The sequence below is a fragment of the Mus caroli genome, chromosome 3 (genome assembly GCF_900094665.2).
Source record: "Mus caroli chromosome 3, CAROLI_EIJ_v1.1, whole genome shotgun sequence".
Classification (NCBI taxonomy): domain Eukaryota; kingdom Metazoa; phylum Chordata; class Mammalia; order Rodentia; family Muridae; genus Mus; species Mus caroli.
Genome location: NC_034572.1, coordinates 47,128,789 through 47,147,818, shown reverse-complemented (window position 1 = coordinate 47,147,818; position 19,030 = coordinate 47,128,789). Strand labels below are relative to the sequence as shown.

Below are 19,030 nucleotides of genomic sequence, written 5' to 3'. Positions count from 1 at the left end.
CAAAAGATGGCCTAGTAGGCCATCACTGGAAAGAGAGGCCCATTGGACTTGCCAACTTTATATGCCCCAGTACAGGGGAATGCCAGGGCCAAGGGGTGGGGGTGGGTGGGTGGGGGACTGAGGGGGGGAGTGTATTGGGGACTTTTTGGATAACATTGGAAATGTAATTGAGGAAAATACCTAATTTAAAAAAAAAAAAGAAAAAAAAAACGAAATTAACTAGCTGTTCTCATTTTCCTATGTTTCTGTTGGGGCAAAAACAACAACAACAACAACAAAATCCAAGACTGTTGAACTGAGACAGTATAAGAAGGCTAATGGTGGGGAGAAAACGTTGTATCCAGAATTAGAAGGAAAATTTTAATTGCATTAATTAATAGCTAAATTTTATGGCTTTTTATTTCTCTTTGAAAATTGGTAATAGAAAATTTCAAAGTACAGAAGTGGGTGGGAGGTGCACCGGAGATGCAGTGTCCTGCCATAAGGAAGTGATATGTGCATAGCCGCAGGAAATAGCGCTGTCTTGGCTACAGGGAGGGTTGGTGTTTTTCTGTCCTTCATATTTCCTCCTTGGAAGGAGTTTCTCCAAAGGTAGAATAACACCTACAAATCAGCCTCTCCAGCTTCATCATAAGATCTCCTACTCAGACGCCAGGAAAACCCAGCAATCCTAGTGAAGAGCAAATCTTGGTGAAGATCAGCAAAGGGCCCTTGTGGTTGGGCGAGTGGGGCCTTTTCAGGACACTGTGTAGGTCCTTGCTGGGTTGGTGCAGATAAGGGAGAAAACACTGCCATTTACTTATAACAATGTTTCAATTTCTAAGACTGGGGGAAATAAGTGCTTTTGAAGTAGAATTTCCCAATGCACTTAAAACTATTAGGTAGTGGCACACGCCTTTAATCCCAGCACTTGGGAGGCAGAGGCAGGTGGATTTCTGAGCTCCAGGCTGGCCTGGTCTACAAAGTGAGTGCCAGGACAGCCAGGGCTACACAGAGAAACCCTGTCTTGAAAAAACAAAAAACAAACAAACAAACAAAAGCCTATTCATTCCAAAGGCAGAGTCTCCGTGTATCAGCCTAGACACCCAGTAGTGCTCAGTCATTCGAGTCTGTGGTCCAGCCTACAGTCACTGGGCTTCATTAACGTAGGAAATGTGGGTGCTAAAGGGGAAGTCTGACTGTTTATAGCCCGATATGGAACTATTTACTGTCCTGTCACTCAGCTGTTTCCAAACTGTGGCTCAACAAATCAATTACTAAGTCATGATTAGAATTTTCCTTTGGCTAGAATATAGAGGAAAGGAATAGTAGAAAATATTAGAGTAGAGTCTGGGGAGATGGCTCCAATCATGAGACCTCAGTTCACATCCCAGCACCAGTCTTGGATCTCCATGCCTGGAACCCTAGCACTGAGGTAGGCAGAGATGAGGATCAGGAGTTATTGGATACAAGCCTAGCTCTGGGTCTGGGGAAAGACTGTGTCTTAAAGGAATAAGGAAAAAAGTGATAGGCAGGGTACCTTGAATCTTTCTCTGGCCTCCACACATGCACAGGTGTACACACACACACACACACACACACACGGCAGAGGGAGAATAGGACAGATAAGAGCAATGAATTATCAGTTAGGTTTGACTCCCTTTAAGTAAGCGCACGTTGATGTGCTGGACCACAGTGTAAAATGTCCTTGTTATAAACCACAGTCCAAGGAGATCTCAGGTTCATGTGTAAGAGATTAAATTAGTGACTTTGTGTTTGTAGAAATCGAGTTTAAGGAGGGAGAAACCCAACACACTGTTGAAATTGAAGTAATCTTCGACGGGGTGAGAGAGATGAGGGAGGCCTTCACTGTTCACCTAAAACCAGATGAAAATATGGTGGCAGAGACACAGGTAAGTGAGATGGCCCCATATATACATGGGCTGGAGAGATGGCTCAGCAGGAAAAAGCGCTGGCTGCTCTTGGATGGGACCTGGGTACAGTTCCCAGCACCAACGTGGTGGCTCACAGCCATCCGTAACTCCAGTTCCAGAAGATCCTATGCCCTTTCCTGGCCTCTGTGGGCACTGCACACACATAGTAAAAGTACTGTGTATTAGTGCACCAAGGGCTTTCCTTGTTTGGTTCATAATCGAGATGAAATCAAAATGGAGAATTGTATTTTTCTTAAGTATTCGTATCACTTAGTACAAAGAATTCTGTGACATTGTTTTCCTCTAAGAATTTTTTAGCTTTAGTTATTTTCACTTCGTATTCATGTGGGGCAGTGTGTGTCATGATGCACATGTGGAGGTCAGAGGACAGCTTGCAGGAGTCGGGTTTCTTCTTCCACAATGTAAGTTCTTAGGATCAAACTAAGGATGCTGGGCTAGCAGCAAGCGCCCCTGTCCTCTTGGCCATCTCTCCAGCCCCACTGTTATCTTTGTAAAGTCATAGATCTGTATGTACAAAGTATTGATCAAATGTGTGTCTTTCTCTGGTTTTATAGATTAGCATGTTACCTTTTGGGTAAAGAAACAGAGTCACTGAAATCATTTTCAGTGTTGACTTAAAAATATAGAAACAACCTTTGGTGGGTTTTTTGGTTTGTTTGTTTTTTGTTTTTTTGTTTTTGTTTTTTTCAAGACAGGGTTTCTCTGTGTAGCCCTGGCTGTCCTGGAACTCACTTTGTAGACCAGGCTAGCCTGGAACTCAGAAATCCTGCCTGCCTCTGCCTCCCAAGTGCTGGGATTAAAGGCATGCGACTGGCAGAAAAAAGCTTTGGTTGACAAGGATTAAAATTTTCATTTCTCTGACTTTACAAAACATAATTTGAATTTATTCTTACCTTTATTCCACAATCACAAGCTACAGTGCCACAGTCCAGTGTTTCTGACCCACAATGTTCACTATGTTACGAAGATTGATACAGTATTTCACTTGCAACGTGCCCATTGCACATAACATTGTTGAAAATGGGAAGGCAATGCTGGGGAACTGTCCTATCAGTTGTCTGAGGTAGGAAAGATGTTCAAGAGGACATGGACAGAGATCATTTTCCTCCTTGCCCTGACAATGTCCAGAGCTGCCTAGTTCTCGATTTTCTTCTCTCTCTCTCTCTCTCTCTCTCTCTCTCTCTCTCTCTCTCTAACCCCCAGGCAGCTCTACCACCAGCCCACATTGTCCCATGATCTTGAAGGCTTGGTTTCTTTCAAGGTGTCTGTCAGCTTTCTCCTCCCACAGTCAACTAACAGATTGTATTTTCATATACCTTCAACTTCACAAATCCACAACTGACTCACCTACTATCATCACCACTGAAGAGAAAACCTGAGAACCCAAGTGTCTCATAGGCTTGTGGCAAGCCACAGGGTCCCTCCCCCCATAAACATCAGAGATGAGCAAGGGGCCAGGGTCACATGCAATAAGCTGTGTCACTCTGAATACAGTCTGCATGTGGCAATTTCATCAGCGATTCCAGGGATTTTCCAGTCATTTTTCTGAACAAGAGAAGCTCCGAGAACCTTAATATTTGACAAATGAGTGATGTTTCCTTTGCTTCTAGGCAACCAAGGCCATTGTATATATAGAAGAAATCCACAGCATGGCAGATGTCACCTTTCCTTCTGTCCCTCACATTGTGTCCTTGCTGATATACGATGATGCCTCCAAAGGCAGAGAGGACACTGGACCTGTGTCTGGCTATCCGGTTGTCTGCATTACGGTAAGGAAGAAATAGATCAAATATGGGGAAATTATAAGACATTTCTTTAAAAGATTCACTTATTTTTATTTTATGCTTACAAGTGTTTGTCTGCATGTTTGTATGTGTACCACATGCATGCCCGAATTGGGAATCAGATCCCCTGGAACTACAGTTACAGATGATTGTAAACTGCCATGTGGGTACTGGGAACCAAGCCTAGGTCCTCTGCAGGAGCAGCAAGTGCCCTTAGCCCTGAGCCATTCCTTTAGTCCTGTAAGAGAACTACTTAAAATAATTATAAACTTTAGTAATATTATCTTCAGAAATTTAAGGTTTAAGCTCTCAACTGTGAAAAACAGGCAATTCCAATAATTAAATGAAGCTCCCATTTTCTTTCTCACAAACACACAAATACCATATTAACCGAGTATCCAGTGTATGGTTTAAGACTCTCACCATCGGGCAAATCAGTGAAGCATGGCCTCTGCTCAGAAAGAGTTAAAAGAATATAAAGACAGGTGAAAACGGGTATCCATTGCTCTAATATGAGGCAGAGTGTAAAGGCTAGAGCTAACACTCCACGAGCAAAGGATCGGGTAGAATTTTGATGATTTAAGATTCAGTCAAGGGAAGATCATACCAGAAAGGGGTGGCCATGGAGAGAGAACAGAAGGAATTTATTGTAGGTTTTGCTAACCTTCTCATAACTAAATTTTAAGTTTCTCATGAATAAAGCCAGGCAGTGGTGGCACATACCTTTAATCCCAGCATTTAGGAGGCAGAAGCAGGAGGATTTCTGAGTTCNAGGCCAGCCTGGTCTACANAGTGAGTTCCAGGACAGCCAGGGCTACACAGAGAAACCCTGTCTCGAAAAAAAAAAAAAAAAAAAGAAAGAAAGAAAGAAAGAAAGAAAGAAAGAAAGAAAGAAAAAGAAGAAATGAACAAAAGCTATGGCGTTTATTTTTATGTCACAGCAGCCCTAATGAAACACCCCGCATATAACAGGCACACACCCAGTGGATGCTTGTTGGCTTAACAAGGAGTGAAGGATTTGGTGTTCAGTTATAACGGACTTCTAAGTGTCACTTTAGGCAGCTAAGAATTCATTTGCTGACTGGCAGGGAGTGTTCTCGTGCAGAAGAGCCGAGCGAGCAGAGGGTCATGCTGGAGTATTAGTGGGGCAATGGTGTATAGCTGGAGATGGAAAGGGTGGACTTGCATTGGATGGGAAGGAGGTAAGGGAATGGTAAAGAAGGGACCAACTTAAGGAGCATCGCAAAGCGTTACAAGGTCATCCCCTCCCCTTGGATGCCAAAGAGGAAAGAGAGCAATTGGTCTGTCAATGGATATCTGATTGGCACTCTTGCTGCCCTGATGGTGTGAACCAGCTCACGAGAGAGGTAGATTTCTGTAGGACAGAAGGAGATGGGACAGAAGTATATGAGTAAGAATGGCTCTGGGGGATCATAATGCAATGAATAACCCTTCTGCATGTGGTCATGTCCAATACGAGTTATTTGAAGTTTAAAGGACAGAGAAACTATCACAGCTGGGAATAAAAATTCAGAAGTTTTCTGAACAACACGTAGCGTTGTGAGGGGTGGGGAAGCATGGGAGCCCAAGGAGCTTGAGAAGGATCAAGTCTACATTACTCCGTACTGTGGGCCTAACATACATCTGTTTTGTTTGATTTTCCCATAGGCCTGCAACCCCAAATATCCAGACTATGAGAAAACAGGCTCTATTTGTGCCAGTGAGAACATCAACGACACTTTGACCCGATACAGATGGCTGATCAGCGCTCCCGCTGGCCCGGACGGGGTGACCAGCCCCATGAGAGAGGTCGACTTCGACACCTTCTTCACATCATCCAAAATGATCACGTTAGACTCCATATACTTTCAGCCTGGCTCCCGGGTCCAGTGTGCAGCCCGAGCAGTGAACACCAATGGGAATGAAGGCCTGGAACTAATGAGCCCCATCATTACCATCGGCAGAGAGGAAGGTGAGAGATTGTCTTCCAGTGAGGGTCACTGAAACCCTGCAGTATTGCCAATGCCTCATTTCTCTGTATAAATTCCTCCCATGTCCATGCGTGCCATAGCACTCTACTTGAAAATGAGTATCCATTTGCAGCAGTCTTCACTAGGAAACAGCTATTTGCATGTTTCATGACCACTGTACATACATTATGAGCCTTGTACTCATAGTGATGATAAAGGAGGGTTCCCATCGTCTAGGAGTCCATGGGAAAATTGGAGGCACGGGTACTCTGAGCCTGGTCAAGCACAGAGGAGCTGCTGAGATGAGAAGCAAGCAACTGTAAGAAGTGTGATAGAACATGAACTCTCTGGACTGAGGAGCCAAAACACAGGGGAGCTCTCAAGAGAAAGCAGAGGAAGGATTAGGTCTAGACAAGAGGGCATGGTGGGATACTGTGCCAGGTGAAGAGCCCAGTTAGCTCTTGCATGCCTGGGAATCTGCTGGGGACACAGGGTAACCATGAAGGTGGAGAACCATGTGTCTATATTCTCACCTCATTACAAAGGGCAAGCTGTGTTTGAAGCTGGAGCCAAGGAGCATGCATATGGCCCTGACCAAAAGGAGCATCATCTGTTAAGTCCATCTGACTATGAGATGTTTCTTCTCAAACCTGTCAAGAGGTTTCTGCCCTGTACATCTTGCAGAGGACCCAAGTCCAGTTCCAAGCTCCTGTGTCAGGTGGCTCACAACTGCCTGTAGCTCCAGCTCCAGGGGATCTGATGCGTCTGGCCTCCATCACACACACACACACACACACACACACACACACACACACACGCATGCACACACATCCTTTTTAAAAAATAAAGTGTATTTAGGACCTGAAATTATAATTGAGTAAAGTTCTGGGATCAGTTCCCAGCTCTGTTAAAATACACTCTAACTTTTAATTTTATTCACCAAAAGCACATTTATTATAGCCAATACATTATATATATATATATATATGTGTGTGTGTGTGTGTGTGTGTGTGTGTGTGTGTGTATTAATCATATCCTAGGGTAACATTCAGACTCACTTCGTTTATTGTATTGTATTTCAACTATTTTAATTTTGTCTGTTCACATTATGCAGCACAATTTTGTGCATATGTTCCTGACCTAAACGAGCATCACGAATTCAGTCAGTCTGACCAAGAGCTGCTTTCTCACAAGCCTGTTAGAGAGGTTCCTCCCTTGTGTGCTGTGGTCACCTCTCGTCCAGTCTTCTGCTTCCTTATGACACACGTTCTCAGCCACACAGTTATCACAGGGAATACAATACAGAAAAATACTAGCATCTATGTTAAGACATTCTTCATGTGCTGATAGCTTCTTTTAACATAAATGTGCTGGTTTTCTTCAAGGTCTCTGTCAGCCCCGTGTGCCTGGGGTAGTGGGGGCAGAGCCATTCTCCGCTAAGTTGCGCTACACTGGCCCAGAGGACCCAGACTTTGCCAACCTCATCAAACTCACCGTCACTATGCCGCACATAGACGGTAGGTACCCTGGGTGAAGTGGGACCTTAGTAGCATGGGGTGTACCTGTAACCTGGTTTGGTTTGCCTCCTTAATCTTCAGTCTGCAGGTTGACATCCGAACTCATCTGCTTCTTTCAACAATTCCTACCCAGCTTTGAAAGTCTATCAACCTAAAAAACGTTCGTTAAAATTAAAACGAAAATGCATACAAAACCCAACACTACTTCCCCGTGCTTCTCTGCAGGCATGCTCCCTGCCATCTCCACGAGAGAGCTGTCCAACTTTGAGCTGACCCTCAGCCCTGACGGCACGAGGGTTGGGAATCACAAATGCTCCAACCTGCTGGACTACAATGAAGTGAAGACCCACCATGGCTTCCTGACCAATGCCACGAGGAACCCGGAGGTCATCGGAGAGACCTATCCTTACCAGTACAGTGTGCCGGTCAGGGGTTCCAGCACCTTACGCTTCTACCGAAACCTGAACCTGGAGGCCTGTCTGTGGGAGTTTGTCAGCTACTATGACATGACGGAGCTCCTGGCTGACTGTGGAGGAACCATCGGGACCGATGGCCAGGTACATGCTCTAACACCTGAGCCTTGTTGCTTGGTTCTGTCAATAGGTTTTTTTTCCCTCCTAATCTTAACTGTTATCTCGGAATTGTTAGCCGTTAGTCACAGAGGGACAGGTGATTGCCATGAATGGTGGGAAAACCTATGTTATACTACATACATGCACAAGAGATACACAAGCCCCCCTCCCACACCATCAACCTATGTCATACTACATACATGCACAGCACAAGAGATACACAAGCCTCTCCTCCCACACCATCAACCTATGTCATACTGCATACATGCACAAGAGATACACAAGCCCCTCCTCCCACACCATCAACCTATGTCATACTACACACATGCACAGCACAAGAGATACACAAGCCTCTCCTCCCACACCATCAACCTATGTCATACTACATACATGCACAGCACAAGAGATACACAAGCCCCTCCTTCCACACCATCAGAAGAATACTGCTAAAACAATAAGGAACAGAGTCTCTGCTTGTGTCATAATTAAAAAATCTAAAATTTGTATTCAAAATTGTAATGAGTATTTGAACTAAAATCCTAAAATAACAGAAAAGGTATAAGGTAGCAAATCCCGTGCAGAATGCACCATATCTTTAAAGAATTCGGCAAGGGGAGTCTAAACTCCTAACGGAGTTGGCGGTTCCTGAAGTATCTTAATTTTTTCATTAATTTATTTATTCATCCACTTTATATCCTAATCGCTGCTCCCTCCTGGCCCCCACCCCACCCCCGCTCACACAGTCCCTCTCTCCATCCCTCCCATCCCCTTCTCCTCTGAGAGGGTGGAGGCAGTGGGAGAGGACATACCTAGCCCTGAAGGTGCATTTCTAAAGGCTATATTCCTGCTGTGGTAAAAGTAAAATAAAGGGGAGAGTCTATGGTCACTCACGACAAGAACTTGGTGATTTCAGCTACTGTCAGTGTTGATGGGCGAACTCTCAGGGTGCTTGGAAGTCAGTGGACTCACAAGTTAAAATTTACCATCCTCAAAAGGAAGACAGAGTCAGTAAATAGCATGAATTAGTGAAAATCCGTAGTAAAGCATCAATGTAAAGGTGGCATGAAGTGGTGGGAAGAGACCGATACCATAATCAAGCAAATGCTTCCCACTTGACCTTTGGTTCTGATGAATTCCAGCTGTATGGCTTTGGGCACTTTCCATCAAGTACTTGTGGGTGGTAGGCCACTGGTACTCCTTTCTCAGTCTGTCTTGGCCACATAAAAAGGAAAAAAAAAATCACTCCCCAGGCCTTCTCCTTACAGATCAAATATCTTTATCTCTTCCTTACAGGGGCTTATAAAATCACTGTCTACTTTCTGATCGCTCCAGACACTGGATCAGTTGACATACATGAAGTAGACACAGGACTGCCCTGTAGTTCATTTGGGTCTTTGTTGGCTTGTTCCCCACAGAATAGAGATATGTCTCCATCTTTCATTTGTCCCACAGACAGCTAGTTTTCCCAGTGTGCCCCTGCCTTCATGCTGCTAAAACTTATTCTGCCATCTCTGGCCTACTGCAATGCATCAGGCTTGCTTTGAAGGCAAGGCTGAGCTATGAGGTGTTTAACTCCTCAGACTAAATCTGGCTACTAAGTGTTCACTCAAACTGATTCTACTTTGCACATTCTTGTAAATGCTCGCTATTCTATTGAATCATTTGAGTCCAGAGACATTGTATGCTCAGTGACCTCAAGTAACTGGAGCAAGTGCTGTGTCTCTGTAATTGAACTTTGGGTGGTTCTGCTGTTAGGCAAGAACTGAAAGATGCCATGTTTATCCTGCACAAAAGGCCTATGCAGCATACCAGGAATGAGATAGAGGACACCCTGAGGATTACCAGTCAGCCTATCATCTATCCATCTATCAACTATCTATCATCAATCTACCTACCTGCCTATCTATTTGTGTGTATGCATATTTTCCCTGAATATATGTATTTGCACCACGTGCATGTCTGGTACCCAGAAGAAGGTAGTAGATTCTCTGGAACTGGAGTTACAGGTGGCTCTGAGCTAACATGCGGTGACAAGATTTGAACCCAAATCTTCTGGAAGAGCAGTCAGTGCTGTTAAGTACTGAGCCGCCTCTCCAGCCCTTGGGTTTTCCAGCTCATAACCAGTTTGTGTAAGGTTTTTTTTCTTTCTTTTTTTTTTTTTTCAGTAGATGGCCAACATTTAAGAATTCCTTTTGAGAGGATTTTTCTGCTTTGCCATTATTGAAAAACAAATCTTATCTATTAATAATCAATCAACATCACTGAGAAGAACATATTCAGGTGTAACTCACTGAGGTCTCAGGTGCTAGTATGAAACCCCAAAGCCCTCAGTATAACGCATGTGGTAGCAACCTAGTAAAACACATTGTTTATCCTCTAAAAGAAAAGCTTAAAGATGGACATCCCTCCTACACTCCTACATCCTTCCTTGGATGAAACTTCAATTTTCCTTCATCTTATCAATGCCCTCCTGCTTCTCCCTGTGGCTCACATGCATATTGCTGAACCATGGATGAAGGAGAAGAAATGTTACTTAATATGAAAGAAAGATAGCCCTCCAAGACATTCCCCTCTTTTTTCTCCATTCAGTTCTGGTTCTAGGAAAGAAAAATAGTCAAATGATAACACTAACAATGAAAATAATGGCAGTGGGGATGGGGATGTAGCTCATTTGGTGATGTGCTTGCCTCCTGTCCATGAAACCCTGAGTATAGCCAGCCCCACACAGACCAAGTATAGCAGTGCACACCTGATTTCCCAGTACTCAGAAGTTCAGGGCCAGTCTGGGTACATAAAATCCTGTCTCAACCAACACAAATAACAATGAGGGAGATGGAATAATAATCACTAGTAAGTGTATTGTTTCTTGTGTGCCTTCCACCTTTCTAAACACATTGTATATATCCATTCTTACTGACCTCATGAAAACTCCATAGCAATAATACCACAGCACACCCCGTTTATAGATAAGGAAAGAGAAGCAGGAAAGCCCAGATAACTTGCCCAGATTCATGTAGCGTATGTTCCCATGCCAGTAATGCACCATGTGCTTATCTTAACATTTAATTGACTGGAAAAATGGATGTGGTCATAGCCACTATTACAAGAAAGCCAACTGAGCGCCTGGGGCTGGAGCTGGGGGAGGGGAGTTTCTGATGCTGGAGGTGTGGGGGTATCCTGGTGTTGGAGGTGTGGGGGTATCCTGGTGTTGGAGGTGTGGGGGTATCCTGGTGTTGGAGGTGTGGGGGGTCCTGGTGTTGGAGGTGTCGGGGTCCTGGTGCTGGAGGTGTGGGGGTCCTGGTGCTGGAGGTGTGGGGTCCTGATGCTAGAGGTGTGGGGGTCCTGATGCTGGAGGTGTGGGGGTCCTGATGCTGGAGGTGTGCTCCTGAAAGGGAACCTGAATTCCTGAGGTGGTTCTCTAACTGCATCATAGAGTAAAAAGATTCAGATTTAGAATTTCTTCAGTATTACCAATGTTCACATTTCTGAGTTTATATAGTTTGATAAACTAGTGAAGAATACAGGTGAACCGTCAGCTCGAGTGGCAGGCTGGCTTCTGTGGCAGGCTCACTTCTGTGGCAGGCTCACTTCTGTGGCAGGCTCACTTCTGTGGGTCTCTGAGCACTCCCTCAGCAGCACACACAGGTGTTTTTCACTTGCCAAGAAATGTACTATAAAGCCCTGGCCAAGCACTGAACAGGCACGGCCTCCACCTGCCAGCACCTGCCTTAGACTTGGCACTTTAGCTTGAGGTGACACTGTGCAAACAATTTCTATTAACCTGTGCTAGCTGTAGCTACCTCTGTGTAATCTTGCTAAGTAGCTACTGTGTGTGTGTTTGTGTGCATGTGTGAGTGCACAAGTCTGTCTGTTTCTGACACACAGAATATTCTGTGTCCAGACTCACTCTATCCAGACTACTTAGCCTGTAAGAAAGTGTTGCCGAAGTGAAGGAATGATTGGGAAAACCTGGGGTTTTTATGTTCTACAACAGTGAAGTTTGTTGTTTTATGCAGTTTGCAGCTCTCTTTGGCTGGGAGCAAGACCTCTTTAGTCAGTTATAGATTCACAAAGTAGTCCCTTGACAACTAGTTTGTACCAGTGAAGACCCATACACACCAGCAAACGCGTCTTATATGGTCAGAGTATACCCACTGAAAGGTTAGGAATTTCACCTACTAAGAAAAAGAATTTTTAAATTCCTTAATTTTATTCAGCTCTAAACTAACCTTTAGTCAGTAACTTCAGAAATGCAAAGGCAGATAATGCAAAAAAGAAAGAAAAATAGAGATTTAATAAATAATTCTGCTCTTCCACTATGCATGTCCTGTTTTCTGTTTCCTTGTTCCTTTGTTTTATTTATTTAAGATTGTTTGAGCATGCAATGAGAAACACTTGACTGAAGTTAAACTTAGTTTTTTATACAATTGGAATTTTGGTTGATTTTTTTTTTCTTTGAAAAGTGAAAGACAGTCTTCTCAGTTTTGCAGTTTTGCTGGGTGTTCCGCAAGGTAAGGGTCCTTACGTCCACAGCAGCTGGTCACATTGTCCAACTGGCAGGTCTAAGCTAAAGTTTGCCCTTAAGGCATGGAATTGCAGTATACACCTGGGAAGGCGCTCTGTGGTCTGGAAAAGTAAACAAATATCTTTCTTAGTTGATTTGTTTGAGGAGTAATTTTGCCTCCTTTTTTTCCCCCAAGACAGGATTTCTCTGTGTAGCCCTGGCTGTCCTGGAACTCACTTTGTAGACCAGGCTGGCCTCGAACTCAGAAATCTGCCTCCTCTGCCTCCCAAGTGCTGGGATTAAAGGCATGCGCCACTACACCCGGCTGCCTCCTTTTTACATGTGTATTTGGTTTACAAGCCTAGACATTGAGGCCAGAATGTATGTCAGAGGTCATGCGGTCTCACCCCATTATCCAGAATGTGTGTCAGAGGTCATGCGGTCTCACCCCATTATCCAGAATGTGTGTCAGAGGTCATGCGGTCTCACCCCATTATCCAGAATGAGTGTCAGAGGTCATGCAGTCTGAGTGTTCAGTCTTTCAGGTAAATAACTGCAAACCGCATACTCTGCAGTTAGGGGCCATAAACATGTGTTGGTAAAATAGCTTTCAGTGGTATTTCCAATACATGTGGCCTAATTCAAGAGCTTGAATATGGGGATCTAGAGCTGCTCTGTCCAGTGTGGTCACCATCAGCTATGTGTGCAGAATGGAGAGTGGCTGTGTGTATATAATGCTATGAAGGTATTGATCCCACTCCTACCCATCTCACATGTAGAGTAGCAGCCTGCCTCGGGCTCTTAGACAAGCTACACCCTCTCCACATATATGCCTGGCACACGGTAGCCTTACATAAATTTGGCAATATGTTACTTCTCCAAGATACTTGCATTCTGGGCTATCCCTTTAAATATCCTGTTAAAGGTGTTGGTTGCCTTTGTTAATTAACTTCATATGTCATAAGAGCATGCAAGGTCACTCATTGGGCCTACGTTCATTATTTATACCTTTAAAGGTCCTCAGGTAAAGGTTGAAAGAAATTGAATGTTCTTAAAAGTGCCACCAGAAATAATTGGCTCCATTGCAGTCTTTGGCTGAAGAATAAATAGGCAGGTGACTAAGTGATTGAAGTAGGCTCCATTTCAGCTCCAGTGCTCTCCAGGGAGAGATTCTAAATAGCCAGGAAAACTGGCCTTAAATAATGAAAAAAAATGTTCAAGATGCAGATCCTGTATCTAGAAATCACCATGTTGAAAGTTAAACAAGGTGCTGGAGAGATGGCTCAGTGGTTAAGAGCACTGTCTGCTCTTCCAGAGGTCCTGAGTTTGATTCCCAGCAACCACATGGTGGTGCACAACCATCTGTAATAAGATCTTCTGGCATGCAGGCATATATGCAGATAGAGCACTCATGTATAAAATAAAAAATAAATATAATCTTTAAAAAAACGAAAGAAAGAAAAAGTTAAACAAAGTAAATCCAGGTGTGAGCCTGTTATGTCAACCCTCAGAAGGCTGAGGCAGGATTGCCATGAGTATTAAGCTACATAGGATGTTCCCAAAAGTTAAACAATGAGAATTATACAGGATGCTATATTCCAATTATCTGGTTGAGAAAAAAACTTCCCTCTAGAGCAGTGTTCAAATAACATTTGATGGAGAGTATGTCAATATTGGCAAAAAAAAAAAAAAGCTATGTTTTTCAATTATAAATCCATGCCTAAAGTCTAACATCTTAAAGTTAACTAAAGTCATGGAATAAAATATGAATCTTAATCACCAGTGGCAGATAGGCTGACCAAGTCACTCTCCCAAATAGCCAGAGTATCAACTGCTTTTCAAAACTCATTGTTCAGTGGTAGTAATGATGGCTGCTCTTGGGGAAGAAAAAAAAAAGGCATTCAAGTTACAAGGCACGGGTTCACCAGGCAGAGGAAATTGTTTGCATCCTATGCATGAAAACCAATCAAGTTTCTCGTCTTGTGGGTGGTTCTTTGTCACCGTGTGTTTTTATTATTGGTTTATACTTTCTGTGTGTGATTTGAGGAGTTCGCTCTTAACTCTGTGGTAGTATGACATATCACAGCTGGTTCTCATGACCTAAGTACATGCCTAGTCCCTGTGTTGATACTCTGATGGAGACCAGTTTCAACAGCCCGGTTGGAACTTCCAAGAAGAGTCAGCTAACCATTTCCTCTTGCACAGAGAGGTGCTGTAATCATTATGCTGGTCCTTAGAGCATTTTGGAGATTAAAATGCAGCCATTTTTGTTAGGTGGTTTTAGGACCACTCTGCAGTGTGTCCAATGCAGTAATGTGTGGGAGAGATAAACACAGGCTAGAGACAAGGTTCCAACTTCCACTGGCTGCTCAGGAGGTTCAGAGAATTCTGCTGAGAGGGCTGCACTGAAGGAGAGATGGCTCAGTGGCTAAGAGCACTGGCTGCTCCCACATGGCTTTGCTCAGAGCACTCACAAGTTGGCTCACAACTGTGTGTAGCTCCTGTACCAAGATACCTGAATGCCTTCTTCCGACTTCTGTGGGCACCAGCCATATACCATGTGGTACACTTATGTAGATGCAGGCAAAACACTTATGCACTTAATATAAAAATACATTTTCAAAACTTTGGTGAGCTCGCCTGAGTCCTTTTCGAGTTCCCTCTCCTGCTTCTTTTCTGTCCATCATCCATTCACCCGTCAAACCACCTTGCATACACACAGACTCAATTATGAGAATAAAATAATAAGGCTGTTATTAGTAACCAACACATTGTCTGAAATTCGGTAGGTACTTGACAGGGATTAATTTATCCTCCTGACTTCTCTTACCTCATCTGTTGACTACCAAAAGAAGGAAAATATGAAATTCTAAAACAGTTCATCTAATTATTTTGAAGACATTGGAACTGCACCCTGTCAGTGCTAAATATGTTTGGTTTTGCTTCTTTTTTTTTTTTTTTTTTTTTTTTTTTTTTTTTTTTTTTTTTTTTTTTTTTTTTTTTTGGTTTTTCGAGACAGGGTTTCTCTGTGTAGCCCTGGCTGTCCTGGAACTCACTTTGTAGACCAGGCTGGCCTCGAACTCAGAAATTCGCCTGCCTCTGCCTCCCAAGTGCTGGGATTAAAGGCGTGTGCCACTAGGCCCGGCTGATTTTGCTTCTTTAATGTTCATCCTAGCTTCCTCTAAATGATTTAAAAATAAGTTTATAGATGCATTTTTGCATAAGAGTTCCAAACTTACGGTAGCAACTCATCCTCTGATGGAGATCAATAAAGTGGAATGTAGCTATATGTCTGGTTGATATCCCATAATAAAAGGCAGCGAAGCACCAAAACGTGCAACTGACAAGATTCATTTCTAGTGTTCAGAAGAGGCAAATTCAAGGAGTGCATCTGTGTTTGCCCCTCCAGTTCAAACTAGGGTGATGGCTGCTGGACTCCTTGCGCATATAAAAAACTTCGAATTCTTCACTTAACTGGGTGAATTATGTGGTATGAGACCTGTATCTTGATAAAACTGCTCAAAATTTAAAAGGATTTACTTTGCTGAAAATAGTGTTATTTTAAGGAATTGTGGCGCACGTCCCTGTTGCATGTGCGCAGTGGGAGAAGTGAAGGAACGCCCGCTGTGCTGAGAAAGGCTGTCGTTTATTCTCTGCACTAATGGCACAAAATCTGGCGTCGGCATAAGTGGGCTGATTTGGTTAACGCTGCTGCAAATGGTTCAATTGTTTTAGGTCCTCAACCTCGTGCAGTCCTACGTGACCCTTCGAGTTCCTCTGTACGTTTCCTACGTGTTCCACTCCCCCGTGGGCGTGGGCGGCTGGCAGCATTTCGACTTGAAGTCAGAGCTCCGACTCACATTCGTGTACGACACTGCCATCTTGTGGAACCATGGGATCGGCAGCCCCCCGGAAGCTGAACTGCAAGGTGGGTCGCTGTGGCTCCCAAAGCATCTTTCCTACCTGTGGTAATTACTCAGAAAGATAATTTTGTTTTTAATTTCAGGTAAAAATTAGGGGGGGGCACCTTTCGATATCTTTATTTTTATATTCTCTAATAACGTGACGTTTTAAAACCTTTGTCAAGCCGGGCGTGGTGGCGCACGCCTTTAATCCCAGCACTCGGGAGGCAGAGGCAGGCGGATTTCTGAGTTCAAGGCCAGCCTGGTCTATAAAGTGAGTTCCAGGACAGCCAGGGCTACACAGAGAAACCCTGTCTCGAAAAACCGTAAAAAAAAAAAAAAAAAAAAAACAAAAAAAAAACCTTTGTCAAGGAAAGATCATATCAATGCATCAAACTTTGCATGATGTTTGACTGTGAAATTTAACATCTTTGTTTCAGGCATACAGTCTATTGTATGTGACTAATTGTTTATATTTTACATAGGCCAATCCATAGAGCTTTCTGGTTTGTACTAAGTAGAGGGATTCCAGTTGTGAGAGTTGGGAATAAAATCCGGGGGAAAGTTGCACATTTTGCTTCTGAAATGAGAGGATCACTTTAAAGTCCAATGATAAACCCTGTCCTGGGTGCCAGGTCTGACTCGACGACTGATTCACTGTGATCCGCGTAACCTCAAGCACACTGCTTAAACTTGAGGCTTGAAGCTCTTCTGAAGGACAGTCCAAGCTTCAATCGCTTTCTGATTAAAACTCCATCATTCCGTGACATCATAGACAAATGCCATAGAACACTGGCTCAGAGAGCTCCTGACTCTAAGCCCTTCAGCATCTGCAGAGCTGTTGGTACCCAGGTGGGAATCGGGAAATCCAGAAGCTATCTAGGCATGTAGCTCAAATCCGTAATCCCAGCACTTAAGAGGATGAGGCAGGAGGGTCGCCGTGGGTCTGAGGACAGCCTGGGCTATGTAGTAAGACTGACTCTCAGATGATGATGATGATGATGATGATGATGATGATGATGATGATGATGATGATGGTGGTGGTGGTGGTGGTGGTGGTGGTGATAAGCAAAAGCAAGCATAGTCCACAAGTGTCAAGATGACCCACGAACAGAATTCATGCTTTTTCCTTTCGGACTCACCTTCCTCTGCTGAGTCTATGGACATCTCTATCACAGCAACTTGACACGTTGACAGCCAGGAAGACAGGACCAGTTGATCGCATACCTGAAGTATAATTCCACCGTATAGGACAGATTAAAATTCCCTTTGAGCAATGAGGAAAACACAGTGACCATCCTGGATGGTCAATGCAGACTGCCTCAAGGGATTTAACTCCACATTTTATCTTAGAAGATGCACAGGAAAAAAAATGAATATTTATTCCCTTTCTCTTGTAGGTGAAGAAGGGGGTTGGGAGGACCTTACCAGGCTGACTGTGTAGCCCAGGCTAGCCTCAAACTCTCTCTCTCTCCTACCCACAACACTTCAGTGCTGTACAAGGGTGGTCATTGAAATCATCAGTTTTCTTTAAGCCCGCACAATTCCGCAGTTGTTCTGGGGAGCTCAAAGGTGTTTTCACGTACATGTATCTGACTCTACAATCTCAGCAAGGCCATTTGTCATCTCTCTCAATTACAGATTTGTTTTTGTAAAACATCACTTTAAAAAAAATGTATCATAGTATTTGTGTTATTTTATAGAGACCTGGATCATATTACTTAATTCATTTTGCCCTTCATTTATCCTTATCAAAGAAAGAAACTATATTATTATTATTTATTATTATCATTATTATTATTGTTATTGTTATTTGGTTTTTTGAGACAGGGTTTCTCTGTGTAGCCCTGGCTGTCCTGGAACTCACTCTGTAGACCAGGCTGGCCAAACTCAGAAATCCACCTGCCTTGGCCTCCCAAGTGCTGGGATTAAAGGCTATTGTTGTTATTGTTTATTATTATTATTATTATTATTATTATTATTATTATTATTATTATTATTTAGAAAAGCCAAATAGATCAGAAGAAAAAAGGTCTATGGATGAGGGTGTCTGGCCACCTACATTTTATCCTCCTGGGCTTCTCTCCGTAGGCTCTCTCTACCCAACCAGCATGCGCATTGGTGAGGAGGGACGCCTGGCTGTGAACTTCAAGACGGAGGCTCAGTTCCATGGCTTGTTTGTGCTGTCCCATCCTGGTAAGCCTCATCGTCCCTGGGCAGCCACCGCCCACAGGACCACATCTTTATATCCACACAGGTCTCAACAGGTTTCTCAGCTTGCTTGGAAAGCCTTCATTTCATACAAGTCCCATATGAGTAATTATGTCCTTAATGCTTGGTCATCGTTTGCCAGTCTCCTACCCTATGGAAAACTGCCACCATACAGACATTCAGAGAAAGATAGCACCCCTGAATACATGGAAAAGAGAACTGGACTGGTGATATTTTAATAAGAGCTTTCCTTCCTAAAAGGCACGGACTAACAGTCTTTTTCTGTGATCCGGGTCAGTGACACAGAAACCTCGTTTCAGTGGATCCATTTGCCAACGATTTTCTGCTCAGTTTTTTCTAGGTCTGTGAGAAACTTTAATGGAGACAGAGAGGCAGGTGGCTTTCATATTCAAGTTTCAGCCTTGGTAACTGCAATTGGTAGAGACTGGATAGGCAGAAACTGGCTGTGCTTTGAATATTAAATAAGACATCTGTCAATAAACTGGTATTTGTTTGTGTTACAAAGGCTATTTCATTAGAAGTAGTTCATTTTTTCCTTTGATTTTCCATGTTGCCTGGTTGGTTTCCTAGCTCTCTGCTATGGCCCTTGTCGGGCAGCAAGGGGAAGAGTTCGCT

At 43.5% G+C, this 19,030-nt stretch overlaps 1 protein-coding gene across 1 annotated transcript in view; it reads left to right on the top strand.

Moving 5' to 3' along the window:
• Positions 1–19,030, top strand: part of Frem2 (FRAS1 related extracellular matrix 2) — a 143,768-nt gene that overhangs the window by 115,538 nt on the left and 9,200 nt on the right. Inside the window, exons 12-18 of the mRNA XM_021158004.2 lie at positions 1,762–1,892; positions 3,545–3,703; positions 5,387–5,690; positions 7,074–7,205; positions 7,431–7,762; positions 16,017–16,209; positions 18,275–18,379. Of these exons, the coding sequence (XP_021013663.1) occupies positions 1,762–1,892; positions 3,545–3,703; positions 5,387–5,690; positions 7,074–7,205; positions 7,431–7,762; positions 16,017–16,209; positions 18,275–18,379 (1,356 nt within the window). The remainder of the gene's footprint in view (positions 1–1,761; positions 1,893–3,544; positions 3,704–5,386; positions 5,691–7,073; positions 7,206–7,430; positions 7,763–16,016; positions 16,210–18,274; positions 18,380–19,030) is intronic.